At 32.2% G+C, this 20450-nt stretch overlaps 2 protein-coding genes across 2 annotated transcripts; both read left to right on the forward strand.

The window, feature by feature from the left end:
• Positions 1-6074: 6074 nt before the first annotated feature.
• Positions 6075-10685, forward strand: LOC107897222 (ADP,ATP carrier protein 1, chloroplastic). The gene is made up of 5 exons (XM_016822596.2): positions 6075-7282; positions 8554-8808; positions 9372-9515; positions 9617-9964; positions 10053-10685. The coding sequence occupies exons 1-5, from the start codon at positions 6530-6532 to the stop codon at positions 10389-10391; spliced, it is 1839 nt and encodes a 612-aa protein (XP_016678085.2). The 5' UTR covers positions 6075-6529; the 3' UTR covers positions 10392-10685.
• Positions 10686-10992: 307 nt separating this feature from the next.
• LOC107897223 (root phototropism protein 3) lies at positions 10993-13466 on the forward strand. Its single transcript, XM_041078742.1, has 2 exons — positions 10993-12345; positions 12797-13466. The coding sequence occupies exons 1-2, from the start codon at positions 11611-11613 to the stop codon at positions 13325-13327; spliced, it is 1266 nt and encodes a 421-aa protein (XP_040934676.1). The 5' UTR covers positions 10993-11610; the 3' UTR covers positions 13328-13466.
• The last annotated feature ends 6984 nt before the right edge of the window (positions 13467-20450 follow it).

A 20450-nucleotide genomic window follows, 5' to 3' on the forward strand; every position in this document is an offset into this window, starting at 1 on the left:
CTAGGCCGTGTAACTCACTAACTCGTACCCTTTGAAATCCTCAGATGACACCTGGCCATGTTGCCAGGCCGTGTGCCTTACATGACTGAGTCACACGCCCATGTCCTAAGATGTGTGAACCCAAAATTTACCTAAAATCAAACCATTTCATGCATAAACATTCAATCCAATTATGCACACTTTCAAGGGACCAAAACATCATCAAGCATACCTAGAAATGCCATTTACAAAACCCTTATTCAATTAATCAATATGCCATTCAAAGGCACCACAATTTTAACAAAATAACATTTACCAAAACATGTTAACATTACCTAATTCTATGCATAAAGACCTCATTCTATTATGTGCATTATAACTGACCATTTCTAAGACAACATCTTGTTCCAAAATGCCATATACATCAATTATCAAAAAGTGACCAAAAGGACTTACCTAAACAAGCATTATAAGTCCATTAACCAAGCATAAACATCAGGACACAAATATACCAAATTATCATTTACATATTCATCAAAACACCATTATAAACCATACTATACATGCCATTATAAACCTCATCCAAAATGCTCAAAAACTACCGAATTGATTGTTGGATAGTGTGATAGGTTTTCGACGAGCTTCCAATCAAATTGAGCTTCTAATGATCTAAAAAAGAATAAGAAAAATAACTACATAAGTAATGAATGTTTAGTAAGCTCATATAAATTTAAAACATAACTTACCATTTCAAGAATGCAATTTATAGAATAAGTATAAACTGTTACCAATGGCATAAGCTTAGTAAAAGCCTAAACAATATCACCAACTGACAAGTTAGTACGCTTGTCCATGATATCAATGAAATCAACCATAAAACATATAAATTTCCTTATGAACAAAACATCATTAAGTTCATAAAACCTTTTATAAAGTAATGATTTAATCCATTTTCATACTTACCATTCGTTCATTTTTCTTACCCGTTGAACTATCTAGAATTACATTGAATACTCGGGAAAGCTCACACGAAGTGTGCCTTTACATATAATCGTAACCTTTCTTTTACATCAATGCTCACACAAAGTGTGCCTTTACATATAACCGTAACCTTTCCTTTACATCAATGCTCACACGAGCTATAGGTCAGAATGTAAGCTACATGATGCTGCTCACACGACCTATGGAGTATCCGCAACAAATGCAGGACCTCAACCATCGGTAGGACACTCAAGACCAATACTCAAAACATGGAATCCCTAAGGACATGCCATTCGTATCCTAAGAATTCCTAAGGTTCAACCGGGACTTAATTTTCGTCAATTCATCATAGCATTGATACATTTGTATATTGATTGATTTAAATTAAAACAACACAATAAGTATTCAATTTAAACAACATTAAACCGAATATAGTTCATACAAACTTACCTCGATGACTAAGGGTGTAGAAATTAAATCGAACTAGTTGAAGCTTTAGCTTTTCCTCGATCTAAGTCTGAACATGACTTATCTTGATCTAAATAAGTAATTTCAATCAATTAAGTACTTCTAATATTCAATTTAACCCATATTTCATATTTATGCAAAAATACCAATTTGCCCTAACATTTGAACTTTTCACAATTTAGTTATTAAGCTCATAACTTAAAATCTAACCATTTTAACCTAAATCCATGTTAACCATATATGCTAGGGACCTTGATATAACCCAAATTTACAATCATTTCACAATAAAACCTATAGATTTATACTTTTAACAATTTAATCCCTAATTCTAAAATTCATCAAAAACCACTTAACAAAACTTGTTTATTTTTCAACAAAGATTTATAATCTATCAATTAACATAAAAAATCATTCAAAAGCATTCATGGTAAATCCCTCAACCTTTAATAGTTTTACAATTAACCCTAGGGCTAGCTAGGTTAAGCTAAAATGATCTCAAAAACATAAAAATAATTAAAAACGGGGATTGGATTCACTTACATGCACACACCTAGGCTAGCCGAACCTTTAAGCCCAAACAATGGCTATTCTTTCTCTGGATTTTGGTTAAAACAAAGAAGAAGTGAGGAAGATGACACCTTTTCTTAGTTTATATTTACTAATTTACCCTTAATAATATAACTTAAAACTAACATAATTGTGTACAAATTTGTCCACGAACATTAAGGATGGTATAATTACCATTTAAGTCCATTTACTATAAATTTTCATTGCCATTTGACCCATTTAACTAATACAACTCAACTTTTACACTTTTTATGATTTAGTCCTTTTTACCTAATTAACTATTTAAACATCAAAATTTCTTAATGAAATTTTAATACTACCTTAATATAATCCCGTAGACACTAAATAAAATTAAAATAATAATTTAATCATTGAAATGGTGGTCTTGAAATCACTGTTTCCGATATCACTGCGGGTTGTTACACGATTGGTTTTTACCTTCTTTTTTTTTTCCTTTTGTAATTGATACTTCTTTCTCTAAAATGGTCGGTAATTTTTTGATAGATATATCGTAGTGGAAGGTGAAAGCTTATTGTGAACCATGACAATAGAGGAGATGGTGGCTATGTTGCTTCTATGATGTCTACAACCAGTGCATTATAAGTATGGATTTTTAGTGGTGTTGGGTGGTCACTAGATGAGTAACGACACAACATGTAGAATGGGCTTATTCTTGCCCTTGCATTTGTTTGAGGCAGACTTTTAACTACCACTTCACCCTTGATTTGTAAGGATTTTTTGAATTTACCATACCACTTTTGAGCAACTGTAATAGGCATTTTGGCTTTTACTGGTGTTGTATTTCTTGGTTTGTATGAAGCATCAAGAAGATCCTTCTACAAGCATATAATCACATATGTAATACCATCTTAACTTGTTATTTTTACATAATATTCACAAAAAATCCTATCATTTTAGTTGATGTATTTAATAGATATCATTTGAATTAAGATTGAAATTTCAAAAGTCAAAAAATACAAGGACTAAAAAAAATTAAGTTGGAGACTAGAGACTAAATTTACAAATTACACATACTATATAAGCTATTAGCAAAACTTGATCTAACGGATTTAATCGTTATTGTAGACAGCTTTTTTTGATGAGAAACGGGGTCGACTTGGGTTTTGAAAAATGAAACGGGAAATGGGAGTCGCCACCAATCTTTTTTGATAAGGTGTGATCGGGTCACCTTTGAAAGCGGTTGTTTTTAATAAACAATTTAATTTTATTAAAACAACAAGTTTGGTCTACGAAATTTAGAAAACGGGTTCGGGAGTCGGTTACGTACGAGGAAGGATTAGCACCCTCGTAACGCCCAGAATTGGTACCTAGTTGATTAGTTAATGTCTTAATGTCGAAGATTGAAAACTTTAAAGAAATTTAAAATACGATCCCTTTTTTAAAAAAAATTCGAATGGCATGAGTTTAAATTCAATAGGATATTTGACAATTTGGTTAAACGAGAAATCGAAACCCAGTACCTTAGGGCACGTTCCTCGAATTTCCAAACGCAAAACATTGCCTTATTTTTGAAAAGTTTTTAAAAGGATATTTAGCTATTTGGTCGAACGAGAAATCGAAACCCAGTACCTTAGGGCACGTTCCTCGAATTTCCAAACGCAAAATATTGCCTTATTTGGAAATATTTCCCTTTTTTAAAATATGATATTCATGTGCATGGCGGAATAATAAACATGATTATGTAAATAAAAAAATGAACAAAACGAATAATAAATAAATCATACATTCCATAGCAAATAAATAAATAAATAAATAAACTGAAGCATAAAAAATAGACATATAAATACATAGTAAATGATCATACAAAACAATAAAGGAAAATAGATGAAAATTATAAAATATGAACATGTATATGTACATGTATATTTAAGGGAAATATGCATATGTATGTATATACATAGAATTACGAAAATATGAAAGATATATATGTATTAGGAGATATAAAAATATAAATATCTACATGTATATGTATATAGAAGTTATAAAAAATTTAAGTATATATATATGTATATTCGTGAAAAAAAGAAAAAGAAAAGTATGTATATAGGTATATATATAGATGTATAGATAAATTATAAATATAAAATATAAGTATGTATAAATGCATATATATATATATAGATAAAGTTATAAGAATGTGTGCACGTATATGTATATATATAAGCTAAAAAATGTTTATAAAGAGAAATGTACATATATGCACATATATATATTAAGATATATGGATATATATAATAAGATACATAGATATATAACTAAATATAATATTAATAACAATAGGACAAATATATTCAAAATTTAAATAAGCGAATATAAAATAAAATACAACAATAATATTAAACTAATGGTATAATAATAGTAATATATAAAAAATATATAAGTACAAATAATAATAATAATAATAACGAAATGGACCCAATTGGGATAAAAAAAATTTAAGGGCATTTGTACAGTAAATAAATGCGCAAATAAGGACCAAAATGGAAAGGCGCGAAAGGGCGAAGGACCTAATGGGAAATAAACCCAATTTCAGGCCAAGCGTCCCCTCCCCAGGGGTCCAACAAATTGAGGACCAAATTAAAAAACGGGAAAAATCTTCGATCCAAATTAAAAAATGAAAAAGTCGTAAAAGGACTAAATTGAATCAAATCGAAAATGCGGAAGGGCCTAAATCACAAATAACCCCTTGATAGAAAACACGCGGATCCCCTGAGTTGGGTCGGGTCGACGCGCGGGCTAGGGAGTAAAGCGACGTCGTTTTGGGGCCAGATGAAGCTGGCCAAAACGGCGTCGTTTCCAGGCGCTATAAAAATCAAATTTTTTTCAGATTTCTCATTTTCTTCACTTTTCTTAAAAAAGAAACTCAAAAACTCTCTCAAGCCCTTTTGGGCAGTCCGGCCTCATGCCTAAGGTCCGACCGTCGGCCACCGCGCCAGTAACCGGCCGCCGGCGATGGTGCCACCGTCTGCGGTGGCCGGAAAAGTCCAAAAAGGCCTATTTTACCCCTCTTTTCGAGTTGGGTTCATATCCGGAGTTAGAAAAGCCGAAATCCTGGCGAAAAGGGCCGAAATCGGAAGAGACCTTTCGGTTCTTCCTTCTCACCTCCGCCGAAATCAGGTAAAACTCCCTTCCCTTCGTTTTGTTTGGCTTTTGAAATCTTTGTAGAAAAAGAAACAAAATAAAATAAAATAAAAAAGGAACGTAAACAAAAAATAAGAAAGAGATGCACTGTAATCAACCTTTTTTTATTTCATTTCTTTCTGCCAATAAGTGTTTTTTTTTACAAAAATCGGAGGCCTCCTGTTTACATGCTTGTTTCGGCTTTTATAGCCTTATTTTTGCTCTCTGTTCTTTGTTGTTTTGCAGGTTTTGCAGAGCAAGTGGGCATGGGCGGTGGTGGCAGGTGCTTGGGCGGTGGCAGCAGAAGACATGACAGGGGCGGTGGCTGCGGCGCAAGTGGGGCACTAGGGTTTCAGCGACTGAAACCCTAGTCTGACTCCTTGTTGGGTCTGGGGTCTTTGGGCTTCAATTGGGCCCCGGGTAAATGGGTTTGTTTTGGGTAGGTTAGGTTTGGGCTTCGGGTTAAAATGGGCCTGTAACAGTTATGATTAGGATCAATACAGCAATTTAAAATTTTGAAAAATATAAAGGCTAAAAATGATCAAATTGAAGAATAAAGACTAAATCTACAACTTAGACATAGTACCTCAACTTATAATAAACTTTCGACCTAACAATTTAATGATTATTGTTTAGATAATGACTAAAATTTTAAAAGTTCAAAAATATAAAAACTAAAATTGATTATGATGTTGTTTGATAAATTGCAATATTAAGTACTGAAAAATTAAATATTGAATTTAAGTTATAAAATTTATTTGGTATATTATTATTAAAAATAAAAATATTATCTATAAAGTGATAATTAACTCTTTATCTACTTATGGTTTACTATATTATTTTATAATTTTTTAGACTTTAATATGAATTACCAAACTTATTTAAAAAATTAAATTCAACATATTTGTGATATTTAAAACCACGGAGTTTACCTCAGTAAGGAAACATGATAACGTGGTCTAGAAATGCAAGGGAGGAAAAGTGGAAATATCTCAAATTTCTCAAAAACCCAAATTGATATTTTTAATAAAAAATGGCAAGTTGGTCAAATCTTGGCCTGCACAGAGCTTGGGTAGTCGTGTTGGGGAAATTGTAATTGTATAAGATTCTTTTTTCACAGTTCCTCATATGTCTGTCCATCACTCTCCATCTCTTTCTTCTAATCTTCTAATTGTGTTATTATTTGAACTCTTCTCTTTACCCTTTCATTTATAGTCATTTGATTTTAAAAGGGTACTCCTTTGGTCCCATTCTCTAGCTACCCACCTTATCCCTCTTATCTTCCTTCCTCTCTCTTTTTCTTTTAATTTTTATTTCTCATGTTCTGAAAAATTTCAACTCTTCTTTTTGGGGATTGATTTCTCATTTCTTTTGAAGGAACCTTAAGAGGGACATGGAAGCTGTTTTACAAACCAGAGGGCTACTTTCATTGCCACCTCATCCAACCAGAGTCCGAAGCCTTTTGAATCCATCACAAGGCTTAAAGCAGAGGCTTTTTGCCTCAAAACCCTTAGGCCTTAATGGGTTATCTCTTTCTTATAAAAGAGTTCCAAGCGTCGTAGCAAAACCAAATGGTTTATCCCCTAAAGAAAAGAGCTTTATTTGCAAGGCTGAGGTTGCTGCTGAAGCTGATGGGCAGCCTTTGTTCGGTGAAACCCCGACGCCAAAATTCTTGGGGATTGAGCTTGTGACTCTTAAGAAGATTATCCCACTTGGGTTAATGTTCTTTTGCATCCTTTTCAATTACACAATCCTTAGGGATACAAAAGATGTGTTGGTCGTGACAGCTAAAGGAAGCAGTGCAGAGATTATACCATTTTTAAAGACATGGGTTAATTTGCCTATGGCTGTTGGGTTCATGTTGTTATACACAAAGTTGGCTAATGTGTTGTCAAAGAAGGCTCTTTTCTACACTGTTATTCTTCCTTTTATAGCCTTTTTTGGTGCATTTGGGTTTCTATTGTATCCTCTCAGCAATCACATCCACCCTGAAGCAGTTGCTGATAAGCTTCTTGCGGTGCTTGGACCCAGATTTCTTGGTCCTCTTGCTATTATGAGGATATGGAGTTTCTGTTTGTTCTATGTCATGGCTGAACTTTGGGGCAGCGTCGTCATTTCTGTTTTATTTTGGGGGTTTGCCAATCAGGTGATTTATATTATATTATGGAATTGAATGTTTGAATTTTTTTATTCTGCATATGATTGTATAAGCATGTTGATTTTATCTATATGTTGATTCTTGTGTCAGAAATTAGTTATTTTTAATAGGCTAGGATTTTATTTTCATCCCTTAACATGCAGATCTCATGATAGAGACTCCTTAAATCATTCCTAATCCATAAGTTGGGATAATTTGAACTTGTTATAATCTCAGTCATCTATTTCTTATATTGGTTTAAGCTTTTGTCACTATCACTACACATCTAGCCATCTAGTTTGCTCGCTTTCTGTTTTTCAAAACTCGTTAGCATCTTCATTGATATGTTCGCATAAATGTATTTCAAAAACGAGTTAGCATGTTCAATGACAAATTTGCATCAAAGATTTTGTTTCAGTTCTTTTGTTTTGGTTGCGTTTCGTTTCTACATCAGCTGCGCATGTTCCGAAAGTTGTTTTCTAAATCTCCTTACTCTGTTAAAGTTCAACATTTCATGAATGCCATTATGCCATATAACTTTTGCTTGTTGATGCAGATAAGAAAATATCATCTAAATGTTTTGCTGTCTATATAATTAAGCATTGGCTTATTGAAAATGATTATGGACGATAGTTATGCTGATTTTATTAGGACAAAGTAGTGGACATCGAAGATCCTGTTCCTTTTTGCCTCGTCAAATTCATGCTCTTTCTCCATATTCTAACATGTAACCTAAGAAGCTTTCTTTCCATTTAATCTTTTAGTGAATTAAGTACACATTAGAAACTTTGGATTTTTTTAAGTATAATCTTATCTTGGTTAATTCTTTAGTGGTTCCATATGTAAAATTATTCTACCTTATATTTGAAACTTCTACTTGCTGGACCGCTCTTTGTAAATGAGGAATTGGAAAAGAAAGTTCCATGAGACAGTTGAGAAAAATAAGAAAGCTAGCTGAAATTTCATGTAGCCTGTATTTCAAGTTTTAGTGAGATTATTGCTCTTGTGGCATCTCTTGTAGAAAGAGCAAGGGCAAACAAGAAGATAGTTGAATATTACTTCTAAATTCCAAACTTCAAATGTCTTATTTGAATTTGCACCTTGTATTTGGCCACTTATTCAGAACTCAAGCAGTCATGATTGTGGCAACCTATTACTTGTATTTCTTTGCTTTCTTTTGGCGCATTTTATCTGTTTTAGTTGCATCTCTCTGAAATGATCTTCGCCTGATTTTGAGACTTAAAGTGATGTTTACCCACTGTTGCATTTTACTTGTGCAGATAACTACTGTAGAGGAAGCAAAAAGATTCTATCCTCTGTTTGGTCTTGGAGCCAATATAGCCCTCATTTTCTCTGGTAGAACTGTTAAGTACTTTTCCAATTTGAGGCAAAATTTGGGTCCTGGAGTTGATGGTTGGGCCATCTCCTTGAAGGGAATGATGAGCATTGTGGTGCTAATGGGGCTTGCCATCTGTTTCCTCTACTGGTGGGTGAATAAGTTTGTTCCTCTTCCCACACGTAGCAAGAAGAAGAAGGTAATCCACTGTTTAACTATTTCTCTTGTTTGGCATATTTGTTTCCCTAGATTCTTAGGCTCCAGGATTTGCTTATTTAATCTCGAATGTTCATCCCAAACCTTTTGAGTTGTTGACATATTATGAGTTTAAAAGAAAAAAACTTTTCACCGAGTGTCTTGTGATTTACCTATCAAATTGTTGGTTAAATAGATAATTTTCATAATTCAGTCAGTTTGGGTTATTAAGCTGGTTAATTTGTTCGGTTCCATGCCGTTGTATTTGTGATGGACCAATTATCCATTTGTCTTAACATGACATATAAGTTCTTAACATGGGCCAGGCAAGCAAGATTTGCTTTTGATTGCGTGACATCTATTATGCAGAAAAGCTTTTGTAGTTTTATATACAAATTATACCTGCTACCATATCTATTTTACTTTTGGATAATTGGTACATGGAACTGTATCATTTCACATACAGGAGAGTTCTCCATGCTTATGTTGTGTACATATTTGAGTGAAGTTGTTTAGGTCAAAACATATATGAAGCCATGTTTCTTTTTATTGTCAATTGGTTTGCAGGAAAAACCTAAAATGGGAACAATGGAGAGCTTGAAATTCTTGCTGTCTTCAAAGTACATTAGGGATCTTGCCACTTTGGTGGTTGCATATGGTATCAGCATCAACCTTGTTGAAGTTACCTGGAAATCAAAGCTTAAAGCTCAGGTAACATTTTTTTATTAATTTTCTGCTTCTCTGTTGCGTGCTCTTCTATCTTCTATACCTTAACTGGCTTAGTAATTAATGGTTCTTGCTCCATATTGCAGTTTCCAAGCCCGAATGAATACTCCTCTTTCATGGGTGATTTCTCAACTGCCACTGGAATTGCGACATTCACTATGATGCTACTAAGTCAATTTATATTTGACAAATATGGATGGGGAGTAGCTGCTGGAATTACACCCACTGTCCTACTTCTGTCTGGAGTTGGTTTCTTTTCCTTGATATTATTTGGTGGTCCTCTTGGACCAACTCTTGCAAAGTTTGGCATGACTCCTCTTCTTGCAGCTGTATATGTGGGTGCCCTGCAGAACATTTTCAGCAAGAGTGCAAAGTACAGTTTATTCGATCCTTGTAAAGAAATGGCTTATATTCCTTTGGATGAGGACACCAAGGTTTGGAATCTTTGCTCACAATTCGAAGTTTTGATTTCTTATGCAACTTCTGGTCATTAACTTGCAGCCTGTTTGATACTCTCTTTAGGTTAAAGGGAAGGCAGCCATTGATGTTGTATGTAATCCACTGGGAAAATCAGGGGGTGCTTTGATTCAACAGTTTATGATCTTGACCTTTGGATCACTTGCGAATTCAACCCCATACCTTGGAGGGATACTTCTGGTGATTGTTCTTGCATGGCTATCCGCAGCCAAGTCTTTGGATACACAATTCACAGAATTGCGTAGGGAAGAAGAACTCGAGAAAGAGATGGAAAGAGCAACTGTTAAGATCCCTGTCATGTCTGAAAGCGGAAACGGCTCTCTTGCAAGCGGTTCTGCAGAAACAGCAGAAACATCAGAAACATCAACTTCAAGCAATATCTAAGAAAAAAAAAACATTCTTCCATTTGTTGCCAACAGGAAGAATAAGAAGCTGATAAGAAACCAGTGCTAGGCGACTGTTGGCTCTAGAATTTACGTTTGTTCATACAAAGGATATTAGCTAAAAACGTAAATGCTCGACTTTATTATAAGTCTTCCATTTCTTTAGATGTTGAGCTTAGTGTTTGTTTAGTTATTGTGCTCTTTAGAATTGCATTTGGATACACACCAATTGAAACCCTTTTTTGATCAAAATTCTTTTTATATATACATTAGAAGACGCGGGAATTAAGCCCAAGATTGATTTGTTGGCCCTTGAGTGAAAGCTGAGAAAAGTTATGCTTCCTTTGCATATCGGTTTACATGCCCAAAGCAGAGTTGCAGTTTTCTATTTCTCGAGAACCAAGGAAGCATAAAAACTAAGGTTCACGTGTTCACTTTACCATATGCAGAAAGTAGACAAAACTTTGTTCTTTGGCTCATGTATACGTCTCATTCTCATCATATCACATATGGACTCTTTCCCAGCAAAAGGTTCTTTGTTTTTGGTCCTCCACCTTCGTCTATATTAGCTTGCTTTAATCATTTTCATTAAGAAATATAGACCCAATGGATTCTGATCACAATTCATCTTCATCATCTCCATATATCCAACACTTCCTATAGAAAACAAAACCTATTAATTAATTCAAGACCCCGAAACTTAATTTAATTGGTTCATGCAGCAGCATGTTTGAGGTTCGAAGAATATTTACAATCCTTTCTCCTATACCAGAAATTATTTAGACATATTGGTAATGGTATGGTTTACAGTTGGATGATGGTAGATATTGGGAAGGTTCGGAGATTGATGTCATATAGGGCGTGAGTGTTACGTACATAATCCAGCTGCATCCCAAAACACCCATGATAAGGGATATCAGTTTAAGGTCACTTTCACTCTTAAGGTATTGGTATTAATTAACTTTGTTCTCCTTAGGCTGGAGCAGGGAATAAGTTCATGTGGTGTCACACTGTCCCTTGATGTGGCATATTTTAGCATTTAAGCAAATTTGTCTCTACTCTATACCTCTCTTATCCATCTGCTGCCTCAGCCTCAGCCTCCCAAATGACACCAAAGTGAATCAATCCTCAATCTCAAGCCCCTCTAATCTTCTCAATTTGAAGCAACATCATAGAACTGCTTCCCCTTGGTTCCACTCTTCTGTTACTGTTGAAGGGTCATGATGAATAAGCTAGCCTTGCCAGAGTCCAGCACTTTCCCAGGAAAGCCAATGCCACCCACAGCTGAATGCTGGTTTGATGATGCATGCATCCTTGACATGGACTACTTTGTGAAGACCATCTCAGGCATAAAGGCCAAGGGTGTTCGTCCCGACTTAGTAGGCTCAATCATAGCACATTATGCATCGAAATGGCTACCTGATCTATCCGGCAATGACACCGAAAAGGGTCCTATGAGCCTCCAAGAGTCATCGCCGGAGAGTGTCACGGTTTCACGGATGAAAAAGAGGTTCTTTGTTGAAACCTTGGTGGGAATCTTGCCACCTGAGAGAGATTCCATCCCCTGCAACTTCCTCCTACGCCTTCTCCGAACGGCCAACATGGTTGGGGTGGAGCCTTCCTACAAAGCAGAGCTGGAGAAAAGAATTTCGTGGCAGCTTGACCAAGCATCACTGAAAGAACTCATGATTCCATCGTTTAGTCACACTTGTGGTACTCTGCTAGACGTTGAGCTTGTTATAAGGCTGGTTAAGAGATTTGCTAGCCTTGATGAAGGCACTAGAAGCGGCATTGCGGTGGTTAAAGTAGCTAAGCTTGTGGATAGCTACTTGGCAGAAGCAGCTTTGGATACCAATCTGAGTTTGGAGGACTTTATTGCACTTGGTGCTGCTCTTCCTAGCCATGCCCGAGCCATGGATGATGGCCTCTACCGTGCCATTGACACTTATCTCAAAGTAAGTTCATATTATTCCCAATTCTTTCTTGTTTATGATATCAGTAGTTAAATCAGCTTCAGCTATTAAATCTCATGTTTTGGAAGTTGGTTCATTCTTTCACTGTTTTTCAACAAGTCCAAGAATCAAATTCCAGTGACATAATTGGACAAGGAAATACCAGGGACACAACAAGGCCATATGGGCCCGTAGAGAAATTGAGGTTGTTGATGACTAGTCACCGACTCACCAGTAAAAAGATCATTCATGATGAGAATTTAAAGTGTTAGGTTCTACAGTAAAAGATTCTTCACGATCTCTAGTCCTGTAGTCTCGTGAAGCCTATTATGTAATTGCAAAACATATCTAGGTTTTGGAGTCTTTCGGCACGCAATTTAGGGGCAGCGATTCATGGGACGATGACCTTGTCTTGTTTTAAATAATTAAGAAAACAGTATATTAATTAATGCAGGCACATCCAGGTGTTTCAAAGCAAGATAGGAAGGTTCTATGCAGATTGATAGACAGTCGAAAGCTGTCACCAGAAGCATCCCTACACGCTGCACAAAACGAACGTTTGCCAGTTCGGGCGGTGATTCAAGTGTTGTTCTGCGAGCAAAGCAAGCTCAACCGACATGTTGATTGGAGTGGGTCGTTCAACGGAACCCGGAATCCGAACCCGGCAGGACTCGAAGCCCCGGTTCGGTGCATGTCGAAACGTGAAATGAACGCTCAACAAATGGAGATAAAGAAGCTGAAGGAAGAGCTGCTCAGGGTCCAAAGCCAATGCGTAGCGATGCAAATGCAAATGGAGAAACTAGTGGATAAGAAGAAAGGGTTTTTCAGGTGGAAGAAGCTGGGGATAATGCCGTCGCTGAAGAGCAGCGTGAGTGTATTTGAGAAGATTGAAGAAGAAAGAGAGGCTAGCTTTGGGAGGCAAACCCCCATTGATATCAAATCTAAGCCTGTTCGTCCTCCCAAGTGGAGAAAATCCATGTCTTGAATTCATTATGTAGGGGTTCCTAATTAATTTGCTGCTAAATTTAGTTATATATATATTCCTTTTCTATGTTCCATGTCGTGATAATAATGTAACAATAATAAGATTCGTATTAAATAAATGTAGTTTTTCGTTTTGTGAATTATAATAATAGAAAAAACTCGAACAATAAACGTGACTTGTATGATTCAAATTCAAGTTACATTTAGGGCGGTAAAAATTCTTTTAATTATCATGTCATCACATAGAGTTCAAATAAATGTCCTTTTAATTGCAAACCTTAGGCGTAGCGAGGGAACAATTTCAATGTTACATATATATATATATACAAACTAATTTTGCAAACTAATTTTGCAGTTTAAATTATGATTTTATATTTAATGGTATACACATTTTTAATAAATTTCCAGTTGAAAATTATGGGAAGATTGGAAACTGGAACTTCTACGGAAGCCATATATAGAACGGTCGATGGAAGAGGGTATGTGTGTTTGTATGTTTCATTGTGCCATACCTGCCATCTAAAGAGAGATACGTGAACTGTCTTGGATGATATAGTTATTATGCAATCCAAACAAAATAAAATATGCATCCTAATCTATGTAGCATATGAAATTACTAAATCATCGGTCCTAATTTTGCAAGACTTGAATGATAGGAAATAAATATTATAAGTCATAACAATCTACTAATAACCCATAGCACAATAAGCATTGAATGTTATGCAATCTTAAGAATCAAAACAATGTGGCATGTGTAGTGAATTGAATTATAGCATGTCATCGTGCATAATTAGTCTATATGGTTATGTACAATGCTTGCCATGCAAGAAAATGATTGAATCTTACTAATTTTGCAAAGTTTCGGCTAGGGTTTCTGGGAGGGGTATTGGGATTGTATAGTTTTTGGAGTCCAGTAGGAGAATTTGGGCTTCAGATTTGCGCGGAAGAATGGGCTGTGGATGAAAGATATGAAAGGGAAAAAAAGATCATGTTCTAAATTTGAAGAGGGTTCAATATTGTTATACCCCTATTTGGTTGGGATGCATGGTACCATGAGAAGTTACCAGAGAGAAATTCATGGGTGGCCTTCCGCATCACAACACTTAACTCTCCACTTGAAGAGTATCCAAAGGCCTACCATCTTATATCACTTGGTTGGTCACACTTGAGTACCTCGTCCTCTAGTTCACTCACTTTTAGTGGGAACACACTCATCTCTATGAGGAAATCACTAAGGGACTATAGAGGCGTAACAATCTTGTACTACCTCAGCTAAGGAAATATCAAAACAATACTATGCACGAAGACAATCGACGATCACAACCCATGAATTTATGTACGAGGAACAAATCTGGGTTGTAAGAAAGGTTCAAAATTATACCTTCCTAATATGAGCAAGAAAATCGATTTTAGAAGTTGATGTCCGAAGCAAAAAACTAACCACAACCACAACGTTTAGTTCCAACCACTAAGGTATCCACCTAGTGTAAATGGTTGGAAAACTCCTTTGACCTTTTCAAAGAATATTTAGAAAAACCGTTGCTAGACTAGGGAAATTCTTATTCAATAGCCAAATCATGGAGAGTAATTTAAGGGATTGGAATAAAACTTGATCTTCTTTCCAAAACAATATCAGTTTATTTTCACCCTTGAACATATCTTTTGACTGAAATTATTAAAAATCCTTACGATAAAGATATACCCAATTAAAATTATATGAAATCCATTTCATATTTAGACAACATAAAGTAATTAAATGAAAGTGCAATTATTGGGGTTATAATTACACTCTCTTGTCATTACAAAAAAATTGTAATTCCTAGACGTGTTTGGCTAATATAATGTAATTTCATTGTAATTCTCTATATCATGTTTGATAGTTAAATCGTACTTACACAGTTATATAATTTATATTTTTAAAATTTATTAATTACAATAAAAATTTCTAAACAAGTAACAAAAATTAAAATTAAACCATCATATGTAAAATGCTAGTCTAATAAAGTAGTCGATAATACAATTACTAATAAAAATAACAAAAAGAAATTGAACATCATATGTAATTTCATCTAATTGCACTAACATTCCGTAGTTGTTGGGATATTCCCTCTTTAACACTTAACATATACTTCTTATCATCATTTATTGGTTCTTGAGCGAGTTATTCATAATCTAAATCTGTATCATTAAGATTACCAAAATCTTCTTCTTCTATGTACTCTCCAAAGTATGGATAATTTTAATTTCACTTATGAATGAAGTTTTGAAGTAAGTAACATGCTAGTATGATCTAACATTGTTTTTTTATGGATAAAAAGATCTATCCTATCCCTTTCAATTTCAAAATTAAGCAAATTAGCCCCTCTAAAAAAATTGGAACAAATTAATCCATGTCTTCCATCAATTGTACATAAATTTGATTGGTACAATAACAAATTTAGCCTTCAATGTTTACATATTTTGTCATTTTGGCCTCAATTCTAAAAAAAAAAAAACAAATTTAGCCTCAACATTTGCACATTTACACAAATACTATGGGATAAATTTGTTAAATTAAGATCAAAATGACAGAATGTGTAAATTTTGAGGGTTAAACTTATTATTATACCAATTAAAATCATGTATAATTGATGAAAAATATTAATTTCGGGATTAATTATCTTTAGTTGCTCACTTTTAAAATGAGCAGGAGTTAAATTGCTTTGATTTTTTTCTTAAGAGGGACTGATTTACTCAATTTCAAAATTGAGAAGGATTGGAGAGGTCTTTTTACCTTTTTTATGCTATATTGTGGTGATGTTGTTAATATGAAAAATTTTTATTTTTTTGGAACAACAAATGTTCTCTCAACTACATTCTAAATGTCTCAAATTAAAAAATTAATAAGTTGTGTCTGGTGCTTGTCTCTATTCTTTCAAATAGTATCGTATACATAATATTTAGGTTCATGTAGCTTTCACTATAAAAACTTATATAAATAACAATATAAAATTTATAATAGGAAACATTTATAAAAAAAATATAAAGTGTGGAATAACATCCATTAATGTGTTTGTAAGGAGCGAGGGAACCAGGACCAGCCTAAAGTCTGCATAAATAATGAAAACAGCTTGACCGCAATATAAATAATGATCACTGCAAATTTAGCACCCCACATTGATCCCCTTCTTCAATTTCACACACTTGAGTTATTGTTTCTATCACTCCAGTCCAGATTTGCATCAGTAAACACTATAACATACTCGATTCCCCAATTCCCATGAATAATTCATCAATACAATTGAATATATTTTAGAATTGAATTTCAAGTTGAGGGATTAAGTGTTCACTTTTTCCAAAATGGAAAAGTAATAAATTTCTCATCTAAAATATGTGGTAATGATAATAAAAGTACCAAATCATGACATTCATAAAAGCAATAATGCAGAAAACGGAATCCCAATTGCAAAAAGTAGAGGAGATTAGATCAAATAGAGATGGGAGAGCATTTCTTCAAAGCATGGGCAGGTTGTTATAATACTGGATTAATGTTATTTCTTGTTTCAGCTTCTCAATCTCTGATGTAAGGTGAGCAAGATGTTCATCCTTGTCCTTTCTCAGCATCTCATTCTCTGATCTAAGGTGAGCAACTTCACCTTTCAACCTTAAATTTTCTTGGTTCAGCATTTCGATGTAACGATCCTTGGACTGCTCTTTTGCTTTGCGACGCCTCCTGTACTTTTGATCTTTGCTTAGTGGTTTTTGCAATTCCTGCTCGGATTGTGCTGCATCAATACCAAATGCTTGTTGATATTAAATAATTTACTTATAACTAGCGGTAAATAGATGGGTTGGTGCGGGCTGTGCTCAAATTCATATTATTATATGATACGTATATAAATCTTGTATCAATTTCTTTTATTTTTTTAGTATAACCACTATTCGAATTTAAATTAATTCTAAAATAAGCCTAATAGGTTACACCTTGATATTCATGTATCGAATATTTAAAAAAATTATTAAATTTATAAGCTATATGCCAAGCAAAAGTTTATTAAAATTTACTTAATCATCAAAATCTGTTCAATTTAATTATTAATATATTGATATTATCTTTTTTATATTCTGACACATTTAAATTTTATTAATTATAAAAAATGATTTTAACATTATTAAATTATATCTATTTAATTGAAGTTTTTATTATTTTTAACATAATGATGTTATAGATATAAAATTTTATTAATTAATAATATATTATGTTATTTTTTAAGTAGAATTTTTAAAAGATATGATCAAATTAATTAATTTCACGTTAATATATTATTATATTAATTAATATTATTTTTATTATTATCATATTATAATATTGATAAATTATTATTCTAATGCCAATTTAGTAACATAATTAATAATAATTGATATTCTCGTTAATTTAAAAAAAAATTCAAACTCATGCTTTTATATATATAATATATATATTATAGATATCGTATAACACATTTTTATTAATAATTTTATTTTAATAAGGATTTTAAAACTGGTTATGTACTCTAAATCGTAAATTACTATATTAAGTTATTGTAATTTAAAACTTCAAAGATAATGTTGTTACGAGTGTAAAAATCTTAAATTTTCTAAAAGAATCTATTATGTATTTAATTATTATAATTTTATCCAAAAATTATGAAAATGCCCAAAACATAACAAATCTTATTAGAAAAAGACCAATATAAGAATTTAGAATTTAATTACTTATTTGTACGTTAATATGCTATATTCTAATTAAATGTAATTGAATTTATTTTCATATGTTTAGTTCATTTAAAGTTTAAAAAAGGAATAAAAATTGCATAATTTTATAGAGAGAGTTTAATAGTTCTACCTTAAATAAATAAATATTTTTATTAATTTTAATATAATCTAATATATCATGTGAACTATATTTTTTAAATAATAAATTACATATTTAAATAAGATAAATTTATTAAATTTAAAATTTAAAATATTTTATTCGTTCACTTTTAGTAGCTTTGGAGTTCATACTACACGATATGTTCAGTTTTTGGTGTACACAACCAGATTAAATAAAAATCATTGCGAATTACAAAATGTCCAAAAGGAAAAGGATAAAGAGAGCGACCAACATTAATTTCATTGTTTGAGGACATTCCTAAATGTTGGTGGCTAACATCTTCAATTGGCTGCAGGGAATCACCATTATACCCCACGGCTTCTGAACTTGAGGATCTAACCACTGGCTGGTCTATCAATGCAAGATATCACCCAAAGTCATAAATTAATTTCTTTTATTTAATATAATTTTTTAACAAAAAAAAATTGAATAAAAAAAGCTTATCACTTAATGTAAATAATTTTATTTTTTAAAAGAATTAATATATTTTTATTTTTTGTTAAAAATAAAATATTCAAATTATCATATTTATTTTTATCCAAAACTATCCAAAAGAATATAAAATATTATATTAATAAGATTAAAATTAAAAAAATTAATATTTACTTTTATTAAATAATATAATTATATTCAATACTTATATTTACTAATTTACCAAACAATTTTTAATATAATTTTAATACTTATAAAAATTAATGGTAAAAATTTATTACTTAAATTTTCAACTTTTAAAGTTAGAAGTTATTTAAACACACTCTAAACCTTTGTAGCTTTGAGTAAGTTGCAGCTCATCATATTGGAGAAGACTTGGAGAACTTGATCATAGTAGATGGAGAAAGCTAAGGATAACCAAAGCATGGACATGCCATTTGCTTGAAATGAGATATGAGGGTGAGAAAACAAAACCATAGAAAATGTTTGCAATTTTTCTTTCTAAACCATGCCATTAGTTTGTTTAGTTATAATTATGGTTGGTTGAATATTTCTGTAAAATTCAAACTTGTTAATTCACTCTCAGTCCGAATTTACCTAATTTTTTTTATTATTATTGTTTTATTTGTTATCTGCTATTATTTTAATATTGTTTTGTTGTCATTTTATTATTATATTGATACTATTTAATTATTATTGTTTAGAGAATATATAACTCTTGTTTTTATTATTAATTTTACTATTATTTTAGACATATTTGTTTGTTAAGTTACAACTATTTTAATATTATTTAAATATAAAGACTTTTTTAAATATATTTTTAATTTGTTAAAAAATATTTATTTAATATTTTTAGTGTATTTGATGTATTATATTTTTTAAATTTATTTTTATAATAAAAATAAATATAAATTTTTTATAATATGAGAGTGTGAACTCAAATTTAATATTTTATATCTGAATTCAACTTTAACAAAATTTTAACCTCGTTTTTCAAACTAAAGTCAAACCTAAAAACAAATCTAAAATATTATATCCACTCAACCTAACCCATAAAAACATGTCATCGTTACATGACAAAAGCAAACTAGGTGGCCATTAGGGCCAGTTGAACGATGCGCCTTCATACAACTCATTACTTTATCTATTTTTTTTAAAAATACTTTATCTAATTAAATAAATAATATATAATTGTTTTGGTGTATGTGTATTTTAATGAGAAATAGAGATTGTAATCTAATTATGTACAATTAGAGATCTTTATGGGTCAAGTTGGGTTCAGTTAGACTGAACTAAAAAATTATGTCTATTTATTGGGATTGGGCTGGGCTTGGTAAAAAAGGGTCTAAAATTTTACCTAAGCCCAACCTAAATAAAAATACTAAAACTCGGTCAGGCCGTATTAATTTTTTATATTATTTTAAATATATATAATACATAAAAATACTAAAAAATCAAAATAAATATTTTCTAATAAATTGAAAATAAATTTTAAAAAATATATAGACTTAAATAACACTAAGATAGATGCAATTTAACAAATAAATGCCTCTAAAATAATAATAAAAATTAATAAATGCCTTTAAAATAATAACAAAATTAACAAGAAAATAAATTTTATACAATATCCAAACAATAACAATAAAATAGTAGCAACATAATAGTAAAATGGTAGCAAAATAGAGAGAAAACAACAAGAAAATAACATTCGAAAATAAAAAAAATGTAGATTTTTTTCCAGGCCGAGCCCGGGCTAAAAATACCTTAATTGAGGCCCAACCTATTTTTTAAACGGGCC

The sequence above is a fragment of the Gossypium hirsutum genome, chromosome A10, assembly GCF_007990345.1.
Source record: "Gossypium hirsutum isolate 1008001.06 chromosome A10, Gossypium_hirsutum_v2.1, whole genome shotgun sequence".
Classification (NCBI taxonomy): domain Eukaryota; kingdom Viridiplantae; phylum Streptophyta; class Magnoliopsida; order Malvales; family Malvaceae; genus Gossypium; species Gossypium hirsutum.